General features: G+C 49.3%; 2 protein-coding genes and 1 long non-coding RNA gene across 30 annotated transcripts in view; 2 read left to right on the top strand and 1 right to left on the bottom strand.

Annotated features, from left to right (window-relative positions):
* The window catches only part of ZNF341 (zinc finger protein 341), a 62878-nt gene extending 57155 nt beyond the window's left edge, over positions 1–5723 (top strand). For 11 of the 22 annotated variants that reach the window (XR_012419282.1, XR_012419286.1, XR_012419283.1 and 8 more), the window contains 3 exons: positions 1989–2100; positions 2978–3048; positions 4449–5723. Coding sequence is in view for 10 of the 22 variants with exons in the window: in XM_074005059.1 (XP_073861160.1) it covers positions 1989–2100; positions 2978–3048; positions 4449–4978 (713 nt within the window). In the remaining 12 variants the exon portion in view is untranslated. Of the gene's footprint in view, positions 1–1664; positions 2101–2977; positions 3049–4448 lie in introns of those variants that run through there. The other 11 variants (XR_012419279.1, XR_012419281.1, XR_012419278.1 and 8 more) reach the window with 4 other exon arrangements.
* On the bottom strand, positions 110–21731 carry LOC102146393 (uncharacterized). Of its 7 annotated transcripts, none has more exons than XR_012419289.1 (4): positions 21428–21731; positions 11397–11484; positions 6413–7310; positions 110–515 (listed from the first exon to the last, which is right to left on the bottom strand). It is a non-coding gene; the product is annotated as an uncharacterized lncRNA (long non-coding RNA). The 7 variants fall into 7 exon arrangements; XR_012419288.1 differs by having other exon boundaries at positions 110–548; XR_012419291.1 differs by having other exon boundaries at positions 21101–21731.
* The window catches only part of CHMP4B (charged multivesicular body protein 4B), a 45543-nt gene continuing 40721 nt past the window's right edge, over positions 20692–25513 (top strand). The window contains exon 1 of the mRNA XM_005568747.4: positions 20692–21019. Coding sequence (XP_005568804.1) covers positions 20830–21019 — 190 coding nt within the window. The 5' untranslated portion in view covers positions 20692–20829. The remainder of the gene's footprint in view (positions 21020–25513) is intronic.

The raw sequence follows: 25513 nt of genomic DNA on the forward strand, positions 1-25513 counted from the left end.
AGGATTATATTTTTTTCTATGAAAGATGAGATTGTGTTAAGCTATTCTACTGCTTTCTTTTCCCACTAGCAATATGTCCAGGAGATCTTTCCAGATCAGGAAACACAGATTGACCTTTTTAATCTTTTTAATGACCACAGAGCATTCCATTGTAGGGACCAGCATTTCCGTATCAACTGGGTTGATGTTTTTTCAGAAGTACGTTATTCATTCCAGAGGGAGAACAGAGAGGAAATAATGGCAGGAAGTCACAGCAGCCCAGAAACAGCTCCTTCTAAAGGGCAGGCTGTGACCCCACGGCAACTTTGCAGGCACCTCCCTTGATTTCCTGTGGGTTCCTCAGGTAGCCCATCAGGCGAAAGCTGCCCCAGGACAGGTTTAACAGCAGGAAGATCTGGGGTAGCTCAGATGGGCTCTGGATCACGCTGCTGGGCTGGAATCTTGGCTCCCCCAACCATAGGGGTAGCCCCTGAGCCAGTCCCTTCACCTCTCTGAACTTCAGTCTTCTTTCTCATCTGTGAAATGAGGATGATGGGAGTCGGTGCCTCCTGATTTGTTGGAAGGATTCAGTTAGATAAGGTGTGATTCCTCATCCCCCAGGGTGGACCCCATTGCCATAAATGCCATGAGGCCACCTTGCTACTCAGGCCACGCCTCAGATTCATCCTTGACTCCCCTCCTCCTCTCACAGCCACAGCCAATCCAGTGGCAAGGGCTGCCGATTCTGCCTTCCCAACATGGCTGTCCTGGGCCACTTCCTGGTTATCCTCACCTCCACCGTCACCCCCTCAGTCTGCTCTCCACACGCAGCCAGAGGGAGCTGGTTAAAAGCTTACATCAAAGCCCATCCCTGCGCTGCTCAGACCTTCTGGTGGCTTCTCTTCTGCCTCAGAGTAAAAGCCAAAGTCCTGGCAGGGCGCGTTGGCTCATGCCTGTAATCCCAGCACTTTGGGAGGCTGAGGCGAGTGGATCACTTGAGGTCAGGAGTTTGAGACCAGCCTGGCCGACATGGTGAAACCCCATCTCTATTAAAAATACAATAATTAGCTGGGTGTGGTGGCACACACCTGTAATCCCATCTACTCAGGAGGCTGAGTTGGGAGGATTGCTTGAAGCCAGGAGGCAGAGGTTGCAGTGACTCATCTGAAATCTCGCCACTGCACTCCAGCCTGGGTGACAGAGCAAGGCTCTGTCTCAAAAAAAAAAAAACAGGCTTGAGCCACTGCGCCCGGCCAGTTTTTTTTTTTTTTTTTTTGAGACAGAGCCTGTAATCCCAGCACTTTAGGAGGCCGAGACGGGCGGATCACGAGGTCAGGAGATCGAGACCATCCTGGCTAACACGGTGAAACCCCATCTCTACTAAAAATTACAAAAAAAAAAAAAATAGCCGGGCGAGGTGGTGGGCGCCTGTAGTCCCAGCTACTCGGGAGGCTGAGGCAGGAGAATGGCGTGAACCCGGGAGGCGGAGCTTGCAGTGAGCCGAGATCGCGCCACTGCACTCCAGCCTGGGTGACAGAGCGAGACTCTGTCTCAAAAAAACAAAAAAAAAAACAAAAAAAACAAACAAAAAAAAACAAGTCCTTAGCTCCGCCTCCCAGGTCCTCCCTTGTGGGCCTGGCTGGCTTGCTGCCCTCACCTTCTGCCTTGTTCTCTGGCCACACCAGAACTGTTGTTCATCAGCACCGCCAAATGCGCTCCTGCCTCAGGGCCTTTGTACCTGCTTTCCCTGCTGCCTGGACCATCTCCCTGATGACCTGAGGTCTCTCCTCATGCATGGCCTCATCAGAGAGGCCTCTCCTGAGCATCCTATCAAAATAGCCCTGTCTTGTCCCTGGCAAAACAAAGCCACCGAAGAATGAGAGAGGCTATTTTCTCCCCTGGCCACCTCCCTAGAGGAGCTGCTCCCCTGAGGGGCCCAGCGGGGACCCTTGTGCCCTGGATTCCGACTCCTGGCGAGTGCTGGCTCTCCCTGTCTGTGTCTGCTGCAGGCGAGAAGCCCTACAAATGCTCAGTGTGCGAGTCTGCGTTCAACCGCAAGGACAAACTGAAGAGACACATGTTGATCCACGAGCCCTTCAAGAAATACAAATGCCCTTTCTCGTGAGTAGAGACTGCCATGCAGGGGCGGGTAGCGGGGCAGATTCTCCAGGGGCGCTGCCCGGGAGGGTGGGACAGAAGTGAGGCCTGAGGGCAGGCCTCTCCTTTTTTTTTTTTTTTTTTTTTGAGACGGAGTCTCGCTCTGTCGCCCAGGCTGGAGTGCAGTGGCGCGATCTCAGCTCACTGGAAGCTCCGCCTCCCGGGTTCCCGCCATTCTCCAGCCTCAGCCTCCTGAGTAGCTGGGACTACAGATGCCCACCACCGCGCCAGCTAATTTTTTGTATTTTTAGTAGAGATGGGGTTTCACCGTGGTCTCGATCTCCTGACCTTGTGATCCGCCGCCTTGGCCTCCCAAAGTGTGGGGATTACAGGCGTGAGCCACTGTGCCTGGCCTTTTTTTTTTTTTTTTTTTTTTTTTTTTTTGAGACAGAGTCTCACTCTGTCGCCCAGGCTGGAGTGCAGTGGTATGATCTTGGCTCACTGCAACCTCTGCCTCCTGGGTTTAAGCGATTCTCTTGCCTCAGCTTCCCAAGTAGCTGGGATTACAGGCGCCTGCTACCACACCTGGCTAATTTTTGTATTTTTAGTAGAGATGGAGTTTCGTCATGTTGCCCAGGCTAGTCTTGAGCTCCTGACCACAAGTGATCCATCCACCTTGGCCTCCGAAAGTGCTGGGATTACAGGCATGAGCCACTGTGCCCGGCCAAGCCTCTCTCCTTTTATCCTGTCCTGGGCCCCGTCTACCTCACTCCCCACCCTACCTCCTTGCCCAGCCCTTAGGGTAGACAAGGCTGTCCCTTGTGCCCAGGGCTAGCGGAGGGGCCAGCAAGAGCATCCTAAGCTTAGTGAACTCCCCCTGACCGGTGGCTTTGGGTTTTAGGACACACACAGGCTGCAGTAAGGAGTTCAACCGGCCAGACAAGCTGAAGGCCCACATCCTTTCCCACTCTGGTAAGTGGCTCTTGGGCCTGCCAGGAGGGTCTGGTTCAGCTCTAGTTCACTGGGATAGACCCGCCAGGAGGAGAAAGAGCAGACATATCCCGTGAGGCTTGTTTTCCCTGCCTGGCACATTCCAGCCAGCACTTGCACTTATGTGGGCTATGAGCCAGGCCTGTATTAGGGACTTTAGGATGAACAGAGATGAATCAGACACAGTCCCCCAGTCCAAGGAGGAAGCTGACCTGAGCAGAGATGACTCAGTCAGAGCAGTGCCCAGTGTGATAGAGGTGTGGACCAGGTGTGGAGGGAATCAGATTCTAGGCGGGTCCAAGACATGGCCAGGAAGCTTCCTTGATAAGGCGGGGCAGGGGTCTTCAAGTCACTCCTCAGTTTCTCAGCAGCTCCTCAGAGCAGACTGGCTGGCTTTCCACATGCCAGCCGAGGTCTAGAACAAAGTTCTTCAACCCTGGCACCACTGACATTTTGGGCCAGATAATTTTGTTTTGTTTTGTTTTGTTTTTGAGACAGAGCCTCACTCCGGCACCCAGGTGGAGTGCAGTGGTGTGATCTCAGCTCATTGCAACCTCTGCCTCCAAGGTTCAAGTGATTCTCTTGCCTCAGCCTCCCAAGTAGCTGGGATGACAGGTGCCCGCCACCACGCCCAGCTAATTTTTGTATTTTTAGTAGAGATGGGTTTTCACCATGTTGGCCAGGCTGGTCTTGAACTCCTGACCTCAAGTGATCTGCCCGCCTCGGCCTCCCAAAGTGCTGGGATTACAGGTGCGACCACCGGCGCCTGGTCTGAGCTAGATAATTTTGTCCTGGGGGCTGTCCTGTGTCCTGTAGGATGTTTAGTAGCATCCCTGGCCTCTATCCACTGGGTGTCAGTGGCATCCCCCCCGCAGCTGTGACAATCAAAAATGTCTCTAGGCATTGCTGAGTCCCCTAGGGGGTAAAGCCTCCCCTGTTTGAGAAGATTTCCAGAAAGAAGTCAGTCACTAAAGAAAGTGTGAAAACTGGGAGAGTAGGTCAATGACTTGGACACATAGAATGGGTTGGAGTCTTGGTGCTGCCACGTTCCTGTGGGTGGCCTCAGGCGTCACTGCCCCTCCCTGAGCCTGAGATGACCTGGCAAAGCAAGCCAAGGTGCAGGGAGTGAGCGGCTGTTCCAGGCAGAGGAGAATGGCAAGTACAAAGGCGCAGAGGCAGGAGCCAGCGTGGCATCTCTGAGGAGAGCGAGTGTGGCTGGCACAGAGAGTGGCTGGGAGAAGGCAGACGACGAGGGTGGAAAGAGCTGGGGCCAGATCACACAGGCACTGGTGGGGTAAGAGCCTGGATTTTATTCCCAGTGCAAGGCACCGTTGCAGGGTGAAGGTCCGGATGCTTCTCACTGACTTTCCCTTGCCCTCCAGGCATGAAGCTCCACAAATGCGCCCTGTGCAGCAAGTCCTTCAGCCGCCGTGCCCACCTTGCCGAGCACCAGCGTGCCCACACGGGCAACTACAAGTTCCGCTGTGCTGGCTGCGCCAAGGGCTTTTCCCGCCACAAATACCTCAAAGATCACCGCTGTCGTCTCGGCCCCCAAAAGGACAAGGACCTGCAAACCCGGCGCCCCCCCCAGAGGAGGGCAGCCCCCCGCAGTGGCGGCAGTGGTGGGCGCAAGGTGGTGACCCCCTTGCCTGACCCGCTGGGGTTGGAGGAGCTGAAGGATGCAGGGGCTGGGCTGGTGCCCGAGGCTGTCCCTGGCAAGCCGCCCTTCGCAGAGCCGGACGCCGTGCTGTCCATCGTTGTGGGTGGTGCGGTGGGCGCGGAACCTGAGCTGGTGGTACCTGGACACGCTGAGGGGCTGGGCTCCAACCTGGCTCTGGCGGAGCTGCAGGCTGGGGCCGAGGGCCCATGTGCCATGCTCGCTGTGCCTGTCTACATCCAGGCCTCGGAGTGACGAACCTCAGGTGTGTTTCCTGGGCAGGCCTGATGCTCCTGTTTGGGTCCAGGGCCCTGGGGGCAGACTGCTGATCCTTACCAGTGGAAGCGAGCCATTGAGCCATTGGCAGAAATCCTGCTGAATGTCATTCAGAAACCCTGGCCCATGGTCGCCCTCCTGTGTCCCTTCTCTTGCTGGAAAACCCTGCAACATTCTAGGGTCGGGGGCAGGGCTGCCTACGGTTTCTGGGCAGAGCCACAGCGGCAGGAGAGAAATGGCTGAAACCTGAGCAGCCCAGAGTCTCGCTAGTCTAGGCTGGTGGTTGGGGCCCCTGGGAGAGAAGACTGGGCGTTCCTCCCCACTCTGCCTCCAGGCTGCCTCTGGGTGGCCTCTAGTCCGCTGTTCTTCAGGAGGCCTGCCATAAACTCTTCGGAGTTTATGTGTTGGACCTTTTCACAGACAGTTCCCCACAGTGTCCTCAGACAGCTCTGTGATGTAGCTTTTAGGAGGCACTCAGGTGTGACAGTTAGACTGCAGCTATGAGACCGATCTGGCTTCAAATCCAAGAGTTGCCATGCATTTGCTGTGTGACCTTGGGCAAGTCACTTCACCTCTCTGAGCCCCATGTTCCTCATCTGTACAATGGGGCTTACGATACTACTACCTCATAGGGTTGTCCTGGGGATCCAGTGTGATGAAGTTCGCCAGGGGCTCGGCATGGTGCCTGGCACGCAGAAAGTGCTCAATAAATGTTTTTGTCATAGTATGTGTCCGGGTGGCATGGGCCAAGCTGTGGCAGTTTCGTTCTTTGCCCCTAGGTGGCAGCACTCCCATCTGCAGCTTGTGGTGGCTGAGGGGTCCTGGGCCCCTCACACAGGGAGCCCTGGAGAGGTGATGAGGGAAGCAAGGCTGGGCACAGCAGCTCATGCCTGTAATCCCAGCACTTTGGGAGGCCAAGATGGGCGGATCACCTGAGGTCAGGAGTTTGAGACCAGCCTGGCCAACATGGCGAAACCCTGTCTCTACTAAAAATACAAAAATTAGCCAGGTGTGGTGGCGCACGCCTATATTCCCAGCTACTTGAGGGGCTGAGGCAGGAGAATCACTTGAACCCAGGAGACAGAGGTTACAGTGAGCTGAGATCGTGCCACTGTACTCCAGCCTGGGAGACAGCGTGAGACCCTGTCTCAAAAAAAAAAAAAAAAAAAAAAAATTAGCTAGGCGTGGTGGCCGGTGCCTGTAGTCCCAGATATGCAGGAGGCTGATGTGGGAGGATCACTTGAGCCCAGCAGGTCGAGGCTGCAGTGAGCTGAGATTGTGCCACTGCATTCCAGCCTGGGCAACTGAGCAAGACCCTGTCTCAAAGATTAAAAAAAAAAAAGGAAATTGGGAACACCCATCCACAGAAAACGGTCCAGGACAACACCCCACGGGGTCAGGGTTTGTACTTACTTGTGGGAATTCGGGATTGTTAGCCACCTCCAAATCCGTTGTAATCAAGATCAGAAATTCCTCTCGCGTGGGCATCTGGAGGCCGTCAGTGTCCCCACGTCCAGTGCTTCCTCCTCCCCCTCAGCTGGTCCAGGTGGGAGGTGGATTGGGCTCATGAGGAGGCGGGAAGAGAAAAGGGCCTTTGACTAGTGTTTTCTGTTTATCTTCACAGCCACCCTTCTGGGCTGTCAACTCCATTTGATGACTGAATTGTTTTGAAGGCTGGCAGGTCCCTCAGTCATCTGTGTTGGAACTCAGGGCTGGAACCCAGAGCCAGGCCCAGCTTCCCACGTCCTCAGGAAGGATGTGAGGCGGCAGGAGGGACAGAGTTGATGGGGGTGAGGTGTGAAAGTGTACTGGCCTGCACAAAGGCCCAAGGGGGACTGGTGGGGACAGGAAGTCAGAGGGGATGCCCCTGGAGCTGGGCCTTGGCCTGGGGTGCTTTGATGGGTGGATGGATAGGGGAAGGTGTGCCGTGTGAGAGCAGGGCGTGCACAAACACCTTGGGGTGGGACAGCGCCGGGCCTGCTATGTTCTGGGGCCGGCGGATGTTCCAGGATGACCAGAGGTCTCGGAGGAGTAGGTGGGTAATGATCATGGCTGATGCTTCCAGCTTCTCCACACGAGGAACACTGTGCCAGGCTATTTACAGTCACATCGCCTCAGCCTGTCATGTGAGTGCTGTTACTTTCCGTATTTTACAGCTGAGAAAACCCAGGCCCAGAGGGGCAAACTTCCTTACCCAAGCTCACACAGCCAGGAAAGCTGCAGAGCTGGGACTCAAGCTGGGGCAGCCTGCCTCCATGGGTTCTTAGCCACTTTCTGCGATTGAAGTGTGGGTTGATGAATCAGAGAGGGACTTAGATATGGGTTAAGGAATCTGGACTTTATTCTCCACGTAATGAAGGAGTCGTGGGAGACAGTGAACATTTAAAAAAATTGTATAATGGCATTGAAAGAAATGTGAAGAATGACATCTTCAGCCAGGTGTGGTGGTTCACACCTATAATCCCAGCACTTTGGGAGGCCGGGGCAGATAGATTACCCGAGGTCAGGAGTTCGAGACTAGCCTGGCCAACATGGTGAAACCCCGTCTCTACTAATAATACAAAAAAATTAGCTGGGCGTGGTGGCACATGTCTGTAATCTCAGCTACTGAGGAAGCTGAGGCAGGAGAATCACTTGAACCTGGGAGGCGGAGGTTGCAGTGAACTGAGATCATGCCATTGCACTCCAGCCTGGGTGACAAGAATGAAACTCCGTCTCAAAAAAAAAAATGACAACTTCTTCCTATTTAAGTGGTTTTTCTATTGCTTCTTCCTGTCAGTGTACACAGGCATACATGTCTACTGGTAATCACAAGAACTTACATTTATTAGTTATCAAATGCCTGGCACCATCCCCAGCACTTCAATGGAGGCGCTACTTTTAAGCCCATTTTGCAGCTAAGATGAGGCAACAGGAACATTAAGGCTAAGCAACCCGAAGTTACACAGCAGGGAGGTAGCAGAGCCAGGCCACAGATAAGGACATACCAAGATCAGCTATAATGTTTAACAGAAAGTTGGTGACAAATCCCAGCACTTTGAGAGGCCGAGGTGGGCAGATCACAAGGACAGGAGATTGAGACCATCCTGGCTAACATGGTGAACCTCCATCTCTACTAAAAACACAAAAAATTAGCCAGGCGTGATGGCACGTACCTGTAGTCCTAGCTACTCGGGAGGTTGAGGCAGGAGAATCTCTTGAATCCGTGAGGCGGAGGTTGAAGTGAGCTGAGTTCATGCCACCACACTCCAGCTTGGGGGACAGAGCAAGACTCTTTCTCAAAATAAATAAATAAATAAATAAATAAATAAATAAGAAAGTTGGTGATAGCTGCTCCAGGACCCCAGGGTCCGCCACCGAACTCCAAGATGCTGGACAGAGTGGAGCATAAAAAGGGGCTGGCCTAGGCATCCAGGGTCTCACTCTATCCCCAGAAAGATGACAGTCTTTGACCCGGCGCGGTGGCTGACTCCTGTAATCCTAGCCCTTTGGGAGGCCAAGACGGGCGGATCACCTGAGGTCAGGAGTTTGAGACCAGCCTGGCCAACATGGCAAAACCCCATCTCTACTAAAAATACAAAAAATTAGCCATTCGTGGTTGCGCTTGCCTGTAATCCCAGCTACTTGGGAAGCCGAGGCAGGAGAATCTCTAGAACCCAGGAGACGGAGATTGCAGTGAGCCAAGATCTCACCATTGCACTTCAGCCGGGGTGACAGAGTAAACTCCTGGACATGTGAGTGTCAGAGTAAGAGTAAACTCTGTATCCAAAAAAATAAATAAATAAATAAATATAAGTCCATCTCAAAAAAAAAAAAGAAAAAGAGAAAGATTAGAGTCTTTGGTATCAAGCAGAGCTGGGTTTGAATTCTGGCTCTGCCCCCTCCTAGCTGTGTGACTATGGCAAGTCACTTCACTTCTCTGAACCTCAGTTTCCTCTTGTCAGTGTGGAGAATAGTAGTACCTACGTGGCGAGGTTGATGTCACAATTCAGGGAAATAATTCAGGTAAAGCAGAGATCACAAATTGCCGCTCATGGCAGCCTCCAGACAGTTTGGCATTCACAGTGTCTGAAAAAGTGAGCCAACATTTAACAACAAATTTAAAATATACTGCAGTGGTGAAATGTGAGATGCTACGCGTCAGGAATGACACAAGGATGTTATGCTGTTATGACTCCAATATTACATTAGCGGCCTGGCCAGAATAATAGAGCAAGAAAAAGAAAGAAATAGTATCAGGATTGGAAAGGGTGAGATAATAGCAAGGGTGCTGAAATAGTAGCAAGATCAATATATACAAATCGACTATGCTCCTCTACTCCAGAAGCAATTAGAAAATGTAAAAAATTGGGACATTTGGGCCAGGCGTGGTGGCTCACACCTGTAATCCCAGCACTTTGGGAGGCCGAGGTGGGCGGATCACAAGGTCAGGAGATCAAGACCAACCTGGCCAACGTGGCAAAACCCCGTCTCTACTAAGAAATACAAAAAATTAGCCGGGCATGCTGGTGCGTGTGTGTAATCCCAGCTACTCGGGAGGCTGAGGCTGGAGAACCAGTTGAACCAGGGAGGTAAAGGTTGCAGTGAGCTGAGATCATGCCACTGCACTCTAGCCCAGGCAACAGAGTGAGACTCCATCTCAAAAAAAAAAAAAAAAAAAAAATCAAAAACCAAAAACACTCATTTCCTCTGATAGTTTTCCTTGGCCAATCTGTCTAACATAGCCCCACCTCCATCATTCTCGAATTCCTTACCCTATTTTATTTTTATTCATCACCCTTGACATTATATTAGACATTTGTTTATTGTCTGTTGTCCTCATTAGAAACAAAAGGTCCACAAAGGCATCGACTTTTGTCTGTTTTGTTCCTGATATATCTACAGTGCTTAGACCTTCCCAGGAATTGTTCGATCAATATTTGTCGAGTGAATAAACAACAGCACTTTGAGAGAAGAAGGCCCACTTTACCCACCCCCTCCTCTCACCCCAGGGAGGCCAAGGGGGAATCTGTCATGTAGGCTGAGATAGGACTGGCCCAGACTCCAGGGAAGTAATGTCTGATATAAAAGGATATTTTCCTTTGTTCAAAGACGGAGCAGAGAATATCTGGGCCAGATGACTAATGCAGGTGGCTTGGAAGTCTCCGGCAACAGAGCAGGTGTCTCTGTGACCCAGGAGAACTGGCTGGACTAGTTTTGTCTCCCTTGGGGAAGAAGGAGTGGAGGTGGCAGCTACTGGTGCTCCCAACCCCCAAGGCTGCCAGCAAGTGACCCCCCACACACAAAGCTTTCAGGGCCTGAAGGGTGGTGATCAGGGAGGTGAGCAGGTTTCACCTAAGGACTGGGAGTGACCTCTTACTATCTGAGGGTGCCTCGGGTAGGCTTAGGCACAGAACCCAGAGGCAGGAGGCCAAGGCCGAACTTTTAGGGCCTTGGTTCCTTTGAAGAATCACAGAGAATAAACAGTCCCAGGGAGGGAAAAGGTCTTGTCCAAAGTCTCATCAAGGCAAGGCTGCTTCCCAGGTCACTGCTTCCTCAGTCCACTTATTTATTCATGGAACAAATATTTCTTAAGTACCTACTATGTGCCAGGCATAGTTCTTCAATGATACATCATGAGCAAAACAATTATTTGTGGAGATCCTTTGTGAAGGAAGCAGAAGATAAACAACAAAGTAAATAAGTAAGTTATAGATGTTAGGAGGTGACGAGTATTACAGAGAAGGAAAAAAAGTAGAGGTGAGTAGAGGTTTTGAGAGTTTGGGGGTTGCTGGTGTGTTTGAGGAAGAGTAGAGAGGCCAGTGTGGTTGGAGTGAGGCACTGGAAAGGAGGAGGGCAAGGAGGTGACGGGAAAACCATGACATCATGTAGGGACTTGAGGGACATTGAAAGGACTTTGGGTTTTACTTGAGGGACGTGGAAAGCCATTGGAGGATTGTGAGCATTCAGTGACTGGATCTGACATACGTATATATGTCCAATGTCAAAACATATGTATATATGTGTATATGTGTGTGTATATATATGTATGTGTGTGTGTGTATATATATGTCAGATGTCAAAAAAAAAAATATATATATATGTTTTGGTTTTTTTTCCTGAGACAGAGTCTGTCTCTGTTACCCAGGCTGGAGTGCAGTGGCATGATCTCGGCTCACTGCAACCTCCAACTCCCAGGTTCAAGCGATTCTCGTGCCTCTGCCTCCTGAGACTACAGGTGTGTACCACCATGCCTGGCTAATTTTTGTATTTTTAGTAGAGAGGGGTTTCACCATGTTACCCAGGCTGGTCTTGAACTCCTGGCCTCAAGTGATCCACCTGCCTTGGCCTCCCAACGTGCTGGGATTATAGGGATGAGCCACTGTGCCCGGTCAAACACATATTTTTTAAAGGATACCTCTGCTTACCATGTAGAGAATGAACTGGAAGGAATAAAGATGGAGACAGGAAGGCCAATGGGGAAGAGTATTAGGTTCCTCTTGCTTCTGTAATAAAGAACCAGAAACTTAGTGGTTTAAACCAACACAGATCTTACCACTCTGGAGGTCAGAAGTCTGATATGGTTCTCACTGGACTAAAATCAAGTGGTTGGCAGGGCTGTGTCCTTCTGGAAGCTCTAGGGGAGAATCTGTTCCATTGTCTTTTCCGATTTCTAGAAACCACCTGCATTCCTTGGCTTGTGGCCCCTTTCTCCATTCAAAGTCAGAAGGGCAGCATCCTACCAGTCTCTGACTCTGAAACCTTTTGCTTCTGTTTTGTGATTACGTTGAGGCCAGCTGGATAATCCAGAATAATCTCATCATTTCAAGCTCCTTTTTTTTTTTGAGATGGAGTGTCGCTCGGTCGCCCAGGTTGGAGTGCAGTGGCACTATCTTGGCTCACTGCAAGCTCTGCCTCCTGGGTTCACCCCATTCTCCTGCCTCAGCCTCCTGAGTAGCTGGGACTACAGGCACACACCACCATGCCTGGCTAATTTTTTGTAATTTTAGTAAAGACGGGGTTTTGCCATGTTGGCCAGGATGGTCTCGATCTCCTGACCTCGTGATCTGCCCACCTCGGCCTCCCAAAGTGCTGGGATTACAGGTGTGAGCCACTGTGCCCGACCATTTCAAGCTCCTTAACACTTCTGCAAAGTCCATTTAAGGAGATTCTGGGGATGAGGACACGGACGTCTTTGAAGGACCATTATCCTGCCCACCAGGAGGCTACTGCAATAGTGCAGGTACTTTTGACCAGAGTGACAGCAATGAAGATGGTAAGAAATGATAGGGTTCTGGATATATTTTGAGGGTAGAGCCAACAGGACATTCTAAGGGATTGGATGTGTACTTTTCCATCCTCGTGCAGGGAGACTTCTAGTCTACCTATGCCTTGGGCCTGGGCCTGGGTGAGGATGTGGGTTTCCCTGGGGTAAAGTCCAGGAGTCACAGTCATTGACTAGAGCCTGTGTGGCCGTCTAGGGCCTGCTGCATGGCCTGCATGTGGTCAGACATATAGGTATGGAGTAGGCCCTGTAACCCACCATTAGCATGAGTGTAGGGTCCTTTCAGGGTCAACAATCTCACCCGCCTCCCCCTCACTCCTCCCTTAACCCCTCAAGTTCTGCTGGGCCAGGCCTTTCCTGCCCCCATTGCTTACTTTGCCCCACTCCCCTGGGAGGTCAGACCTGCTCCCAGGCCCACCACACTTTATTTATTTACCTGTTTGTATGTGTGAATGTCTGTTCATTCATTCATTGGCATGTAGGCAGAATAGTACAGTGGCTAAATGGGTTGCATTTACAGTAAGAATCCCAGCTCTGCCTCCTACAAGTGTGTGATCTTAGGCAAGCTGTCCAACCTCTGTTAACGTATAAAATGGGAACAATAAAGCCTACCTCATATAGTTGTTGTGTGGGCTAAATGAGGTAATGCATGTAAAATCCTCGACTCAGTATCTGGCTTAGCATAAAGTGCTGAGTGAAGATTCTCTGTTATTTTCTCACGGTTCAAGTGCCAACCAGACCACTCAATAATGGTGTGATCTTCGGCAAGTTATTCAACCTCTCCAAGCTTCTGTTTCCTCAGCTGTAATCTGTACCTGCCTCATAGAAATATAGTTGGATGATTAAATGAAATAATCTGGCTGGGCATGATTACACCTGTAATCCCAGCACTTTGAGAGGCCAAGGTGGGAGAATCACTTGAGCCCAGGGGTTTGGGACCAGCCTGGGCACCATAGGGAGACCCTGTCTCTATAAAAGATACAAAAATTAGCTGGGTGTGGTGGCACACACCTGTGGTCACAGCTACTCGGGAGGCTGAGGTGGGAGGATTGCTTGAGCCTGGGAGGCAGAGGTTGCAGTGAGCCATGATCGTGCCACTGCACTCCAGCCTGGGTGACAGAGTGAGACCCTGTCTCAAAAAATAAAATAAAATAACAATAAAAAAAAAATGAGATATTCTATGTAAGCTGTCTGTCGGAGTGAGGGTTCCATGGATATTAATGATTATTATTCCTGTGGTTATTATTTCATAAATATTGGTTGAATACATATTCTGTGCTAAGGCCTTTGTCTGTGTTGTCACTGAGTCATCAGAATGGCCTGGTGAGGAATATAGTGTTATTTCTGTTTCTCGGATAGGAAAACCAAGGCAGGTAAAGCACATGGCTGAATGGCAAAGCCCCACTTCTAATCTAGGTTTGTGTGGTAGGCATCAAAACATGGTCCCTCTTCATTACTTCAATGCACTTTTAAAAATTGAGATAAGGGGCCGGGTGCGGTGGCTCACGCCTGTAATCCCAACACTTTGGGAGGCTGAGGCGGGCGGATCACGAGGTCAGGAGTTTGAGACCAGCCTGGCCAACATGGTGAAACCCCGTCTCTACTAAAAATACAAAAATTAGCTGGGTGTGGTGGCACATGCCTGTAATCCCAGCTACTCTGGAGGCTGAGGCAGGAGAACTGCTTGAACAGGGACCCGGGAGGCGGAGGTTGTGGTGAGCCGAGATCGCACCATTGTACTCCAGCCTAGGTGACAAGAGTGAAACTGTCTCAAAAAAAAAAAAAAAAAAAAAAAAATTGAGATAAGGCCCGGCGTGGTGGTTGTAGCCTGTAATCCAAAACTTTGGGAGGCCGATGTAGGCAGATCACCTGAGGTCAGGAGTTTGAGAGTTTGAGACCAGCCTGGCCAAAATGGTGAAACCCTGTCTCCACTGAAAATACAAAAATTAGCCGGGTATAGTGGTGGGTGCTTGAAACTGGGTGGTGGAGGTTGCAGTGAGCTGAGACTGCGCCACTGCACTCCAGTCTGGGCAACAAAGCGAGACTCTGTCTCAAACAATAAAAATAGAAATTGAGATAAAATTCACATGACATAAAATTGACCATTTTGGCCGGGTGTGGTGGCTGATGCCTGTAATCCCAGCACTTTGGGAGGCTGAGGCGGGTGGATCACCTGAGGTCAGGAGTTCGAGACCTCCCTGGCCAACACAGTGAAACCCCATCTCTACTAAAAATGCAAAAAATTAGCCAGGTATGATGTCAGTGCCTGTAATCTCAGCTACTCAGGAGGCTGAGGCAGGATAATTGCTTGAGCCTGGGAGGCAGAGGTTGCAGTGAGCCAGGATTGCACCACTCCACTCTAGCCTGGGCAATAGAGTGAGACTCCAGCTACCAAAAAAAATAAAAATAAAAATAAAATAAATAAAAATCACCATTTTAATTAAAGTATACAACTCAGCACTTTTTAGTACATTCACAATATTGTGTAACCATCATCATAATCTAGTTACATAACATTTTCATCATCCCAAAAAGAAACCCTGTACCCATTAAGCAGTCATTCTCCTTTTCCCCCCTCCCTGGATCCTGGCAACCACTAATCTGCTTTCTATCTCTATGCATTTGACTATTCTGAACATTTCATATAGGGTCAGCCTGGATGACAGGGTCTCACTTTGTCACCCAGGCTGCAGTGGAGTGATGAAATCACAGCTCACTGCAGCCTTGAACTCCTGGGCTCAAGTGATTGTTCCACCTTAGCCTCCTGAGTAACTGAGACTGCAGGCACACACCACCATGCCTGGCTAATTTTATTTATTATTCTTTTTTTTTTTTTCAGAACTGGGGTGTTACTATGTTACCTAGGCTGGTCTTAAACTCTTGGGCTCCTGCAATCCTCCTGCCTTGGCCTCCCAAAGTGCTGGGATTACAGGCATGAGCCACAGGACCTGGCCTCATTCCTTTGCATTTGGATACCCAGCTGTCCTAGCACCACTTGTTGAAAAGACTATGCATCCCCCATTTAATGGTCTTAGCACACTTGTTGAAAATAAATTGACTATAGATGTATAGGTTTATTTTTGTACTCTCAATTCTTTTTTTTTTTTTTTTTTTTTCTTTTTTTTTTGAGACGGAGTCTCGCTCTGTCGCCCAGGCTGGAGTGCAGTGGCCGGATCTCAGCTCACTGCAAGCTCCGCCTCCCGGGTTTACGCCATTCTCCTGCGTCAGCCTCCCGAGTAGCTGGTACTACAGGCGCCCGCCACCTTGCCCGGCTAGTTTTTGTATTTTTTGGTAGAGACGGGGTTTCACCGGGTTAGCCAGGATGGTCTTGATCTCCTGACCTCGTGATCCGCCCGTCTCGGCCTCCCAAAGTGCTGGGATTACAGGCTTGAGCCACCGCGCCCGGCCTGTACTCTCAATTCTATTCAACTGATCGATAAACATCTTTGATTATTGTAGCTTTGTAGTAAGTTTTGAAATCAGGACATGTGAATCTGCCAACTTTATTTTTCTTTTTGAATACTGTTTTGACTATTCAGGGTCTCTTGCAATTCCATATGAGGTGTGGGATAAACTTGTCCATTTCTGCAAAAAATGCAGCTCAGATTTTGAAAGGCTTGTATTGAATCTGTTGAGCAATTTGGAGAGTGTTGCTATCTTAACAATGAAGTCCTCTAATCCATGCAGATGGAATGTCTTTCCATTTATTTAGGTCTTCCTTAATTTCTTTCAACAAGGTTTGGTACTTTTCAGAGGACAAGCCTTTCCTTTCCGTGGTTAAATTTATTGCTAAATGTTTTATTATTTTTGAGGCTATTGTAAATGGAAAAGATTCTTAATATCATTTTTTTTTTTTTTTTTTTTGAGACGGAGTCTCGCTCTGCCGCGCAGGCTGGAGTGCAGTGGCCGGATCTCAGCTCACTGCAAGCTCCGCCTCCCGGGTTCACGCCATTCTCCTGCCTCAGCCTCCCGAGTACCTGGGACTACAGGCGCCCGCCACTGCGCCCGGCTAGTTTTTTGTATTTTTTAGTAGAGACGGGGTTTCACCGTGTTAGCCAGGATGGTCTCGATCTCCTGACCTCGTGATCCGCCCGTCTCGGCCTCCCAAAGTGCTGGGATTACAGGCTTGAGCCACCGCGCCCGGCCTAATATCATTTTCATATTGCTCATTGCTAATGTACAGAAATACAACTGATTTTTGTGTATTGATATTGTTGAACTGTGCTGAACTCATTTTTAGTTCTAATAGCTTTCTGTGTATTCTTTAGGTTTTTCGCTATATGAGATCACGTCATCTGCAAATATAAATAGTTTTACCTCTGGTTTTCCAATCTGGATGCCTTTTTATTTATTTTTCTTGCTTAATTGCCCTGGCAAGAACTTTCAGTACAATGTTGATTGGAAGTGATGAGAGTAGGCATCCTTATCTTATTCCTGATCTTAGGGGGAAAGCTTTCGGCCTTTGTCTTCACCATTAAATATGATGTTAGCTGTGGGTTTTGCACAGATGCCTCTTACCAGGTTGAGATGTTCTCTCCTCTTCCTAGTTGGCTGAGTGTTTCAGGTTTGTTTTTTTGTTTAATCAGGAGAGGATGTTGGATGAACTCTTTTTTACAACTAAAAATCAGCAAAGTCCTCTGTATTTAACTTGGTGTAATTATGTGAGACCAAGTTTCATAATTAAGGTTTTATTTCATAATTAATGCTTTCAAGGAAGTTTACAAATATATGGCTGGGTATCTTTAACCATGTGACTTTAGTCAATTCCTACTTCTTTGGGCCTCGGTTTCCTCAACTGTAAAATGGAGGTGGATAGTAATGCTTATTTCATGGGGCTAAGAGGGATGATGGAGATGAGATGGGATTTTTGTGTGCAAAATAAATAAAAACCATTCTTCTGTTGCTCCTCTTATTAGAGATATTTTGTGTGTGTGTGTGTGTGTTTTTGTTGTTGTTCGTTTTTTTTTGAGACAGGGTCTCCCTCTGTTGCCCACGCTGGAGTGCAGTGGTGTCATCATAGCTCACTGTAGCTTTGAACTCCTGGGCCCAAGCAATTTTTCCACCTCAGCTTCCCAACTAGCCCAGACTACAGGCTTGCACCACTATGCCCGGCTAATTTTAAAATTTTTTTCTAGAGAAGAGATCTCACTATGTTGCCTGGGATGGTGTTGAACTGTGGCCTCAAGCAATCCTCCCACCTTGGTTTCCCAAAGTGCTGAGATTACAGGCATGAGCCACCATGCCCAGCTAGAGATGTTATTTATTTACTTATTTACTTATTTTTGAGATGGAGTCTTGCTATGTCGCCCAGGCTGGAGTGCAGTGGCATGATCTCGGCTCACTGCAACCTCCACCTCCTGGGTTCAAGCGATTCTCCTACCTCAGCCTCCCGAGTGGCTGGGAATACAGGTGCGCGCCACCATGCTCAGCTCATTTTTGCATTTTTTAAGTAGACTCAGGGTTTCACCATGTTGGCCAGGCTGGTCTCAAACTCCTGACCTCAAGTGATCCACCCACCTTGGCCTCTCAAAGTGCTGGGATTACAGGCATGAGCCACCATGCCTGGCCTAGAGATGTTTTATTAAATTGTAATGTAACATTTTTTTTTTTGAGCCAGAGTCTCGCTCGGTGGCCCAGGCTGGAGTGCAGTGGCCGGATCTCAGCTCACTGCAAGCTCCGCCTCCCGGGTTCATGCCATTCTCCTGCCTCAGCCTCCCGAGTAGCTGGGACTACAGGCGCCCGCCACCTCGCCCGGCTAGTTTTTTGTATTTTTTAGTAGAGACGGGATTTCACCGTGTTAGCCAGGATGGTCTCGATCTCCTGACTTCATGATCCGCCTGTCTCGGCCTCCCAAGGTGCTGGGACTACAGGCTTGAGCCACCGCGCCCAGCCAATGTAACATGTTTAATAAAGTACATAAGATATGTAAAGGGCACTAATCTTAAGTATAAACACTGATGAATTTGTATACAGCCATGTGAACACCTCTGGATCCTGCTATTGAACCTGTTAGCACCTCGTAAGGTCCTCTTCCTGGTCTGTACCTCCCTGGAGGTAACCATTATTCTGATTCCTAACACCACAGATTAGTTTTGCCTGTTTTTGAGCTTCGTATATGTGGAATCATACAGGCTTTTGTATCTGGTTTCTTTCACTCAGCATAATATCTGTGAGTCATCCAAATTCTTGCATGTACCAGTGGCTCATTCTTTTTCACACAGTTTTGAAGAAGTTAATACGAGTTGGTCAGAGTTTGAAATGGCTGTGCATTTGTCTGAGAGACCAGAAAAATAAAGACCAGCAAAGCCCAGGACTCTCCAGTACTGAGCCAGTCCACTCTGTGAATCTCTATCGTGGCAGCTGAATTCTCAGCCAAGATGGCAGCTACTGTGCCCACGTGTCACCACTCCCCATCCCATACCCTGGGTAGACATCACAAATCCATCTTGAGCACTTTTTTTTTTCTTTTTTTTTTTGAGACAGCATCTCACTCTGTCACCCAGGCTGGAGTGCAGTTGCATGTTCACAGCTCACTGCAGCCTCAACTTCCCGGGCTCAAGTGATCCTCCTGCCTCAGCCTCTTGAATAGCTGGGACCATAGGTGTGTGCCACCATGTCCAGGTAATTTTTAATTATTTCTTGAGACTGGGTCTCCCTATGTTGCCCAGGCTGGTCTCAAACTCCTGGGTTCAAGCAGTCTTCCCATCTTGGCCTCCCAAAATGCTGAGATTACAGGTGCGAGCCGCCATGCCAGGCCAATCTTGGCACTTTTTTACAAGAATTTCTGATGCAGCCTCAAAATTGTTTTCAACCCAGAGGTCCAGGTGACTAACACTAATTGCTTGTAGTTGGTACTTGATATAGTTTGGCTGTGTCCCCACTCAAATCTCATCTTGAATTATATCTCCCATAATTCCCACTGTTGTGGGAGGGACCTGGTAGGAGATAATTAAATCATGGCAGCAGTTTCTCCCATACTGTTCTTGTGGTAGTGAATAAGTCTCATGAGATCTGATGATTTTATGAGGAGACACCCCTTTTGCTTGGCTCTCGTTGTCTCTTTGCCTGCTGCCATCCATGTAAGACGGGACTTGCTCCTCCTTGCCTTCTGCCATGATTGTGAGGCTTCCCCTGCCATTTGGAACTATAAGTCCAATTAAACCTCTTTCCTTTGTAGATTGCCCAGTCTTGGGTATGTCTTTCGCAATTCCAGGGCTAGATGATTCGTTCTTACTGCAGATCCCAGTAAGCTCAGCATATGATTTTTTTTTCTTAAGCTGAGAACTTCCATCCTTACATTTATTTATTTATTTATTTATTTATTTATTTTTTTTGAGACGGAGTCTTGCTCTGTAGCCCGGGCTGGAGTGCAGTGGCCGGATCTCAGCTCACTGCAAGCTCCGCCTCCCGGGTTTACGCCATTCTCCTGCCTCAGCCTCCGGAGTAGCTGGGACTACAGGCGCCCGCCACCTCGCCCGGCTAGTTTTTTGTATTTTTAGTAGAGACGGGGTTTCACGGTGTTAGCCAGGATGGTCTCGATCTCCTGACCTCGTGATCCGCCCGTCTCGGCCTCCCAAAGTGCTGGGATTACAGGCTTGAGCCACCGCGCCCGGCCTCATCCTTACATTTAAAAGAAGCACTTTACAGCTTCAGTTTGGCATATCCAAACTGCCAGCGTTACTACTCTTGCACTTTAGGCCATTATTTAGTAAAATGAGGGTTACTCGAACGAAAGCACTGAAACACCGTGACAATCCATCTGATAACTCCTAAGCTGGTAAGTGACTAACAGGTGGTAGAGGTATGTTGGACAAAGGGATGATTCACATCGCAGGTGGGATGGAACAGGATAGCATGAGATTTCATTAGGTCAATGGAAATTAAAAACTTATGAATTCTTTATTTCTGGAATTTTCTATTTAATACTGTCAGACCTTAGTTGGACAAGTGAAACTGCTGAAAGTAAAATCGCAGACAACCGTACTTAACTGGAGAAGATACTGCTTTGCTTCTGTGACCACAGAATTGACAGGTTGAAATTGAAAACAACTATTGCCTTCACGCTTTTAAGACAACTTCACATGATGTAAAGTTCAAGCATACCGGTATCCCATTCTAGCAATACATTTTTGAGCAGTGTTGCACACTTACTGTTATTTGTCTTACTGTTATACTACTCCTACAGAGCACAGGCCAAGAAGACTACATTTCCCACCATGCCACACGCCCTTTGACCCCAGCTAGACCAAAAAGACGCGCCGGGGAGCGCCTGAAGCCGGAAGACTATAGCCTCCCGGCATGCAGCGCGCTTCCCTCCATTAGATTTGAGGTGCGGCCGGCGCGTTGCCCACCGGGAGTTGTAGTCAGCGGCGCGTTGCCCTGACGCCGGCCGGGCCGGGCGTGGGGGCCTGTGGGAGGTGGCGCGGCCGGGCCCAGCTGCGGGGCGGAGGCGGAGGCGGAGGAGAGGCCTGCGGCGGCAGGGAGCAGCGGGGCTGGGAGCGGGCGCCGGAGCCGAGCCGAGCCGAGCCGGAGCGGGCGGCGAAGGCCGGCGCGGCGAGCAGCAACCATGTCGGTGTTCGGGAAGCTGTTCGGGGCTGGAGGGGGTAAGGCCGGCAAGGGCGGCCCGACCCCCCAGGAGGCCATCCAGCGGCTGCGGGACACGGAGGAGATGTTAAGCAAGAAACAGGAGTTCCTAGAGAAGAAAATCGAGCAGGAGCTGACGGCCGCCAAGAAGCACGGCACCAAAAACAAGCGCGGTGAGGCGGCCCGGCCCCTTCAGACTTCCCACGGGCTCCCCCCAGGATCCCTGGGCCCGGACTTCCCCCTTCGTGACTCACCTCGGGGTCTGGTCTGACCCTGGAACTCTCCGGGTCAGACTTCTTGCCGGGTCTGGGACCCCCTCTCCGACTCCCTTCAATGTCTTCGCGATCCCTGGACTTTTCCATCGTCAGACTTATTCTGCTCTCTCCTCTCATCCTCTCTCCACCCCGCGAGGCCCCTTCAGACCCAATCTCACAGCACTTTCCTCTGTCCTCACACTGTCCCTTTCTCTTCCGCCTTTTTCTGCTCCCTTTGGCCTCACCCACCTGCCTAGCTACTGCCCCTGCCTGCTCCTCGGCTCATTTCTGCCCCCATCCCAGCATTTCTGTGCTTCCTGGTCCTACCTGTGCCCTCTCCCGGCTCCTCGGAGGAATCTGTGAGCTGCCCTTGGCGTCTCCGCCGTCCTCTTAACTCAGAATTCTCGTTGAAAAGCCTCCTTGGTGGAGAGAAAAGGGGACTGGGGGAGAGGAGATCCCCTGATTCCTGCTTGTTCACTTGCTAAGTGAACTTGAGCAAGTTGCTGTCCCTTTGAGGCCTCAGTTTCCCCATCCGTCAGCCAGGGTTTGGCCTCAGTTGAGGCCTAAGGTGTCTTCTAGCGTTGTGATTCACTTTTTGTTGCCTCATAGCTTGGCCTTACCAAAGTTTCCCGTGGCGCAAGCCTTCACCCCGTGACTCACCGCTTCCCCATCCCTCTGAACCAGAAATAGAGACTCCCGACTCCTCCCCAGTCCCCAATACTGGGATTCAGGGCCCCGGCATCGAATCTTGAAGCACTGCTTACTTTACTTCCTGTTGTTGTATAGCTTTCTGGGCATTCTAAGTGCTTTGTGTTTTTCTTAAGTGAGATGAATGTGAAAATGCTTTAAAACTGTAAAGCTGTTTAGAAATGTTTGCTTTTTCTTGTTATGGCCGTGTGAGAGTGAAACACAGAACGACATCCCTTCCCCTTGAGAGGGGTTTAGAAGTGAAGTAATTCACTCAGAAGTCTGCTAGTGACTAACAGTGTGACCTTGAGCTAATTTACCCTTCTGAAAGGAAAATCATGGATTTACAGTGCTCAGCACATAGTAGGGGCTAAATCGATGTTTTCTGCATTCTAATAGGAGAACAAAATAGCCTATCTTGAGGATGCTTCTCTGCTGATAGTCAACAAATATTCTGGAAATTCTTTTTAGTGCCTGGTGCATGCGCTGTATTCATAGGGGTGAACAAAACACAGCCTCAACCCTAATGGGAGAGAAGACCGAAACAGGAAAATAAATGAAGAAAATACTGTCCGGGGGTGATAAGTACTAAACACACAAAAAGATGGTCTGATAGGGAGTGGTGGAGTGGGAGGGATGCCACTTGAGGTAGAATGGTCAGGGAAGGCTTCTTTGAAAAGGTAAAGTTTGAACTGAGTCTGGAGAAGGAACCAGCTCTGTAAAAATCTGGGGGAGGAGTCTTTCAGGCATGGAAAGCAGCATGGGAAAAGGCTCAGAGGTTGGCAGGTTGTAAGAAACAGAAGAGGGAGACCCCTGTGTCCGGAATGTAGTGCTTGGAGGGAGAGTGGTATGAAATAAAGGGGGCGGGGGTTGGACTTTGAACTTGTTGGTGAGGAGTTTGGATTTTATTCCAAGTGGATGAAAAGCTTTTGAAGGGTATTTTGCTGGAACGTGTCCTTATTGACAGGGTTTTTAAAACATCATCTGGCTGCTGTTTGGAGAGTGGGTGGGGGATGAGGGTGGGAGCAGGGAGAACAGTGAGGAGGCAGCTGCAGGGTCCATTTGTGGCCTGGACTCCAGCTTAGTTGTGGAGATGGGAACAGGGTTATATTTTGCTGTCTCTAGCTTTTTCCTCTGATGACTCTCCCTTAGTCCAGATCCTCTGTGGTCATCAGAGTCAGTGTTTTTACCTTTCTGCATTTTGGAATGCAGGAGGAAGGTGTCAGTTTACCATTCGCCTCTGATCTTTTGGTCTGGAGCTCGCTTAGTTTCCGCAGTTTTGTTTTTTCTTTTGAGACGGAGTCTTGCTCTGTCACCCAGGCTGGAGTACAGTGGCACGATCTCAGCTCACTGCAACCTCTGCCTCCTGGGTTCAAGTGATTCTCCTGCCTCAGCCTCCTGAGTAGCTGGGATTACAGGTGCGCGCCACCATGCCTGGCTAATTTTTGTATTTTTAGTAGAGATAGGGTTTCACCATATTGGTCAGGCTGGTCTCGAACACCTGACCTCGTGATCTGCCTGCCTCGGCCTCCCAAAGTGCTGGGATTATGGGCGTGAGCCATTGCGCCCAGCCATTTCTGCAGTTTTGGTGATTGAATTGACTTTCAAGGGGCTGTGGGAGAGCTCGTCAGCCGACTGCAGAGGACCAATCTCAGTTGTCAGACTTGCTGAAAACAGGCTGTCTTCCTGAGTTTGCTTGAGAGAATGGGAGCTACTGTAACCTACCCTTCTTTTTAGCATCCTCTGGGAGGAAGGTCTTAGTGTGGGGAGGTGAACACTACCACATTCAGTTAGTCTACTTATTCACCTGCCAGTATGCTGGGACCTTGAGAGTCAGAGATGAAAATACACTGTGCCAGCCCTTCAGGAACTCAGAATTGCAAGTGTGGGGTGGGAGTGTGTGTGCGTGAGAGAGAGAGAGCAGGAAATGATTATAACAGTGCAGACACGTGAGTGTGTACATGGGCTGAGGCTGCAGAGGAGGAGGCATCTGTTTTGGGGGAAAGGATAAAGAAGACTTGGCAGAGGAAGGAGAATGTGAGGTGGGTCAGCAAGGAGTTGGGTGTGATTGGGAAGCAGGGACAGTGTCACCTCTGGAGTCTGTGGGTGGGACAGGAGATAACACTTGAGCCTGTAGTCTTTGGACCTTGACCTGGAAGTGGTGAGGAGCCCTTAGCTGTCCTTTATTGTTATTTATTTATTCATTTTAAGCAACAGGGTCTCGCTCTGACGCCCAGGCCGAAGTGCAGTGGTGCAATCATAGCTCACTGCAGCCTGCAACTCCTGGGCTCAAATGATCCTCTTACTTTAGCCTCCTGAGTAACTAGGACTTCAGGCATATACCTAGCTAATTCAAAACATTTTTTTTTTGTCGGGACAAGGTCTTGCTGTGTTGTCCAGGCTGGTCTCAAACTCTTGGCCTCAAGCGATCGTCCCGTATTAGCCTCCCAAAGTGTTGGAAGCAGAGAGTCATCATATCTGCTTGGAATTTTGAAAGAGCACTCCAGCAGCAACTTAAAGGAAGAAGTGTAGACTGACCAGGAAGGGACTGGAGGCAAGAATCCCATACGGGGCAAGGTTAGCATCTTTCGGACCTGGGTTTGAGCCACAGCTTCATCATTTACTAGCTGTGTACCTGGGGGGCAGGTTACTCTGCACCTCAGATTCCTCCTCTACAAATCGGGGTACTAGCATCTGCCTGATTGGATGAAAATATATTACACATGCAAAGCTCTTAGGACAATGACTGCCATATGGTAAGTGACAGGTAAATGCTTGTCATTATCATTATTACAAGGAGACTTGCAATTCTTCAGGTGAGAACAAAGGGCCTAGTATAGAAGCATGGGAAACTGGAAGAGAAATAATACATGTCTGAGACTTTTCTGAAGGAGAATCAAAAGGACTTGGTGATTTGTTGTAATTGTGGGAGTGGGCAGGACGAAGGAGAGAGGGGAGTGGAGGATGATTCCCCAGTTTATAGGTTGGGCAGCTGGTTGGATGGTGATGGCATTAATGAAGTTGGGAAACAGGAGAAGGAGTGGGTACTTCATAATTGTATAGTCCCTGTAAGTTTGGAAAACCCCTCAGCATCCACTGAGACTGTGAGGTCCACGAGGTAAGATGTGATGGTCACATTCATCACTGTGTCCCCACCACCTGGCACAGTGCTTTGCACGTGGTTAATGGTCAGCATTTGTTAAATGAAAAAAAACAATCTTGTGGATAAGTTCTGTTATTCCCATTGTACAAGAGAGGAAAATGAGGCTCACGAGGGGACGAATTCAACTCAGAGACCAGTTCTTCTGTTGACTGTGGGCATCTTGTGTTGTTTACTCCCATGATGACCAAGGGTGTCATCATGGCCATCATCATGTTCATTAAACACTCAGTTCATTAAACACCCACCTGTGCAAGGTGTGGTGCTGAGTAGGGGAAAAAGAAGTGAAGGAGAAACAGGCCATTCCCTGCTAGGTGTGTAGCCAAATGTGGATGCTATCTTTGAGGCATACACTTTGGAAAGATGAAACAAACTTTAGAAGCTTTGAAACAGACCTCAGAAGCTTCAGTAGAGTATTTGCAGTGTGTAGGTGTGTCCCAGGTAGTGGTTCCAGTGAGGGGCCTAGAGCAAAATTTGGATTGCATGTTTTTTCCAAATTTCATTTCTTTTTCTTTAGTCACATATTCATTCTTTTTTTTTTTTTTTTTTTTTTTTTTTTTGAGACA

Source organism: Macaca fascicularis, chromosome 10 (genome assembly GCF_037993035.2).
Source record: "Macaca fascicularis isolate 582-1 chromosome 10, T2T-MFA8v1.1".
Taxonomy (NCBI): Eukaryota; Metazoa; Chordata; class Mammalia; order Primates; family Cercopithecidae; genus Macaca; species Macaca fascicularis.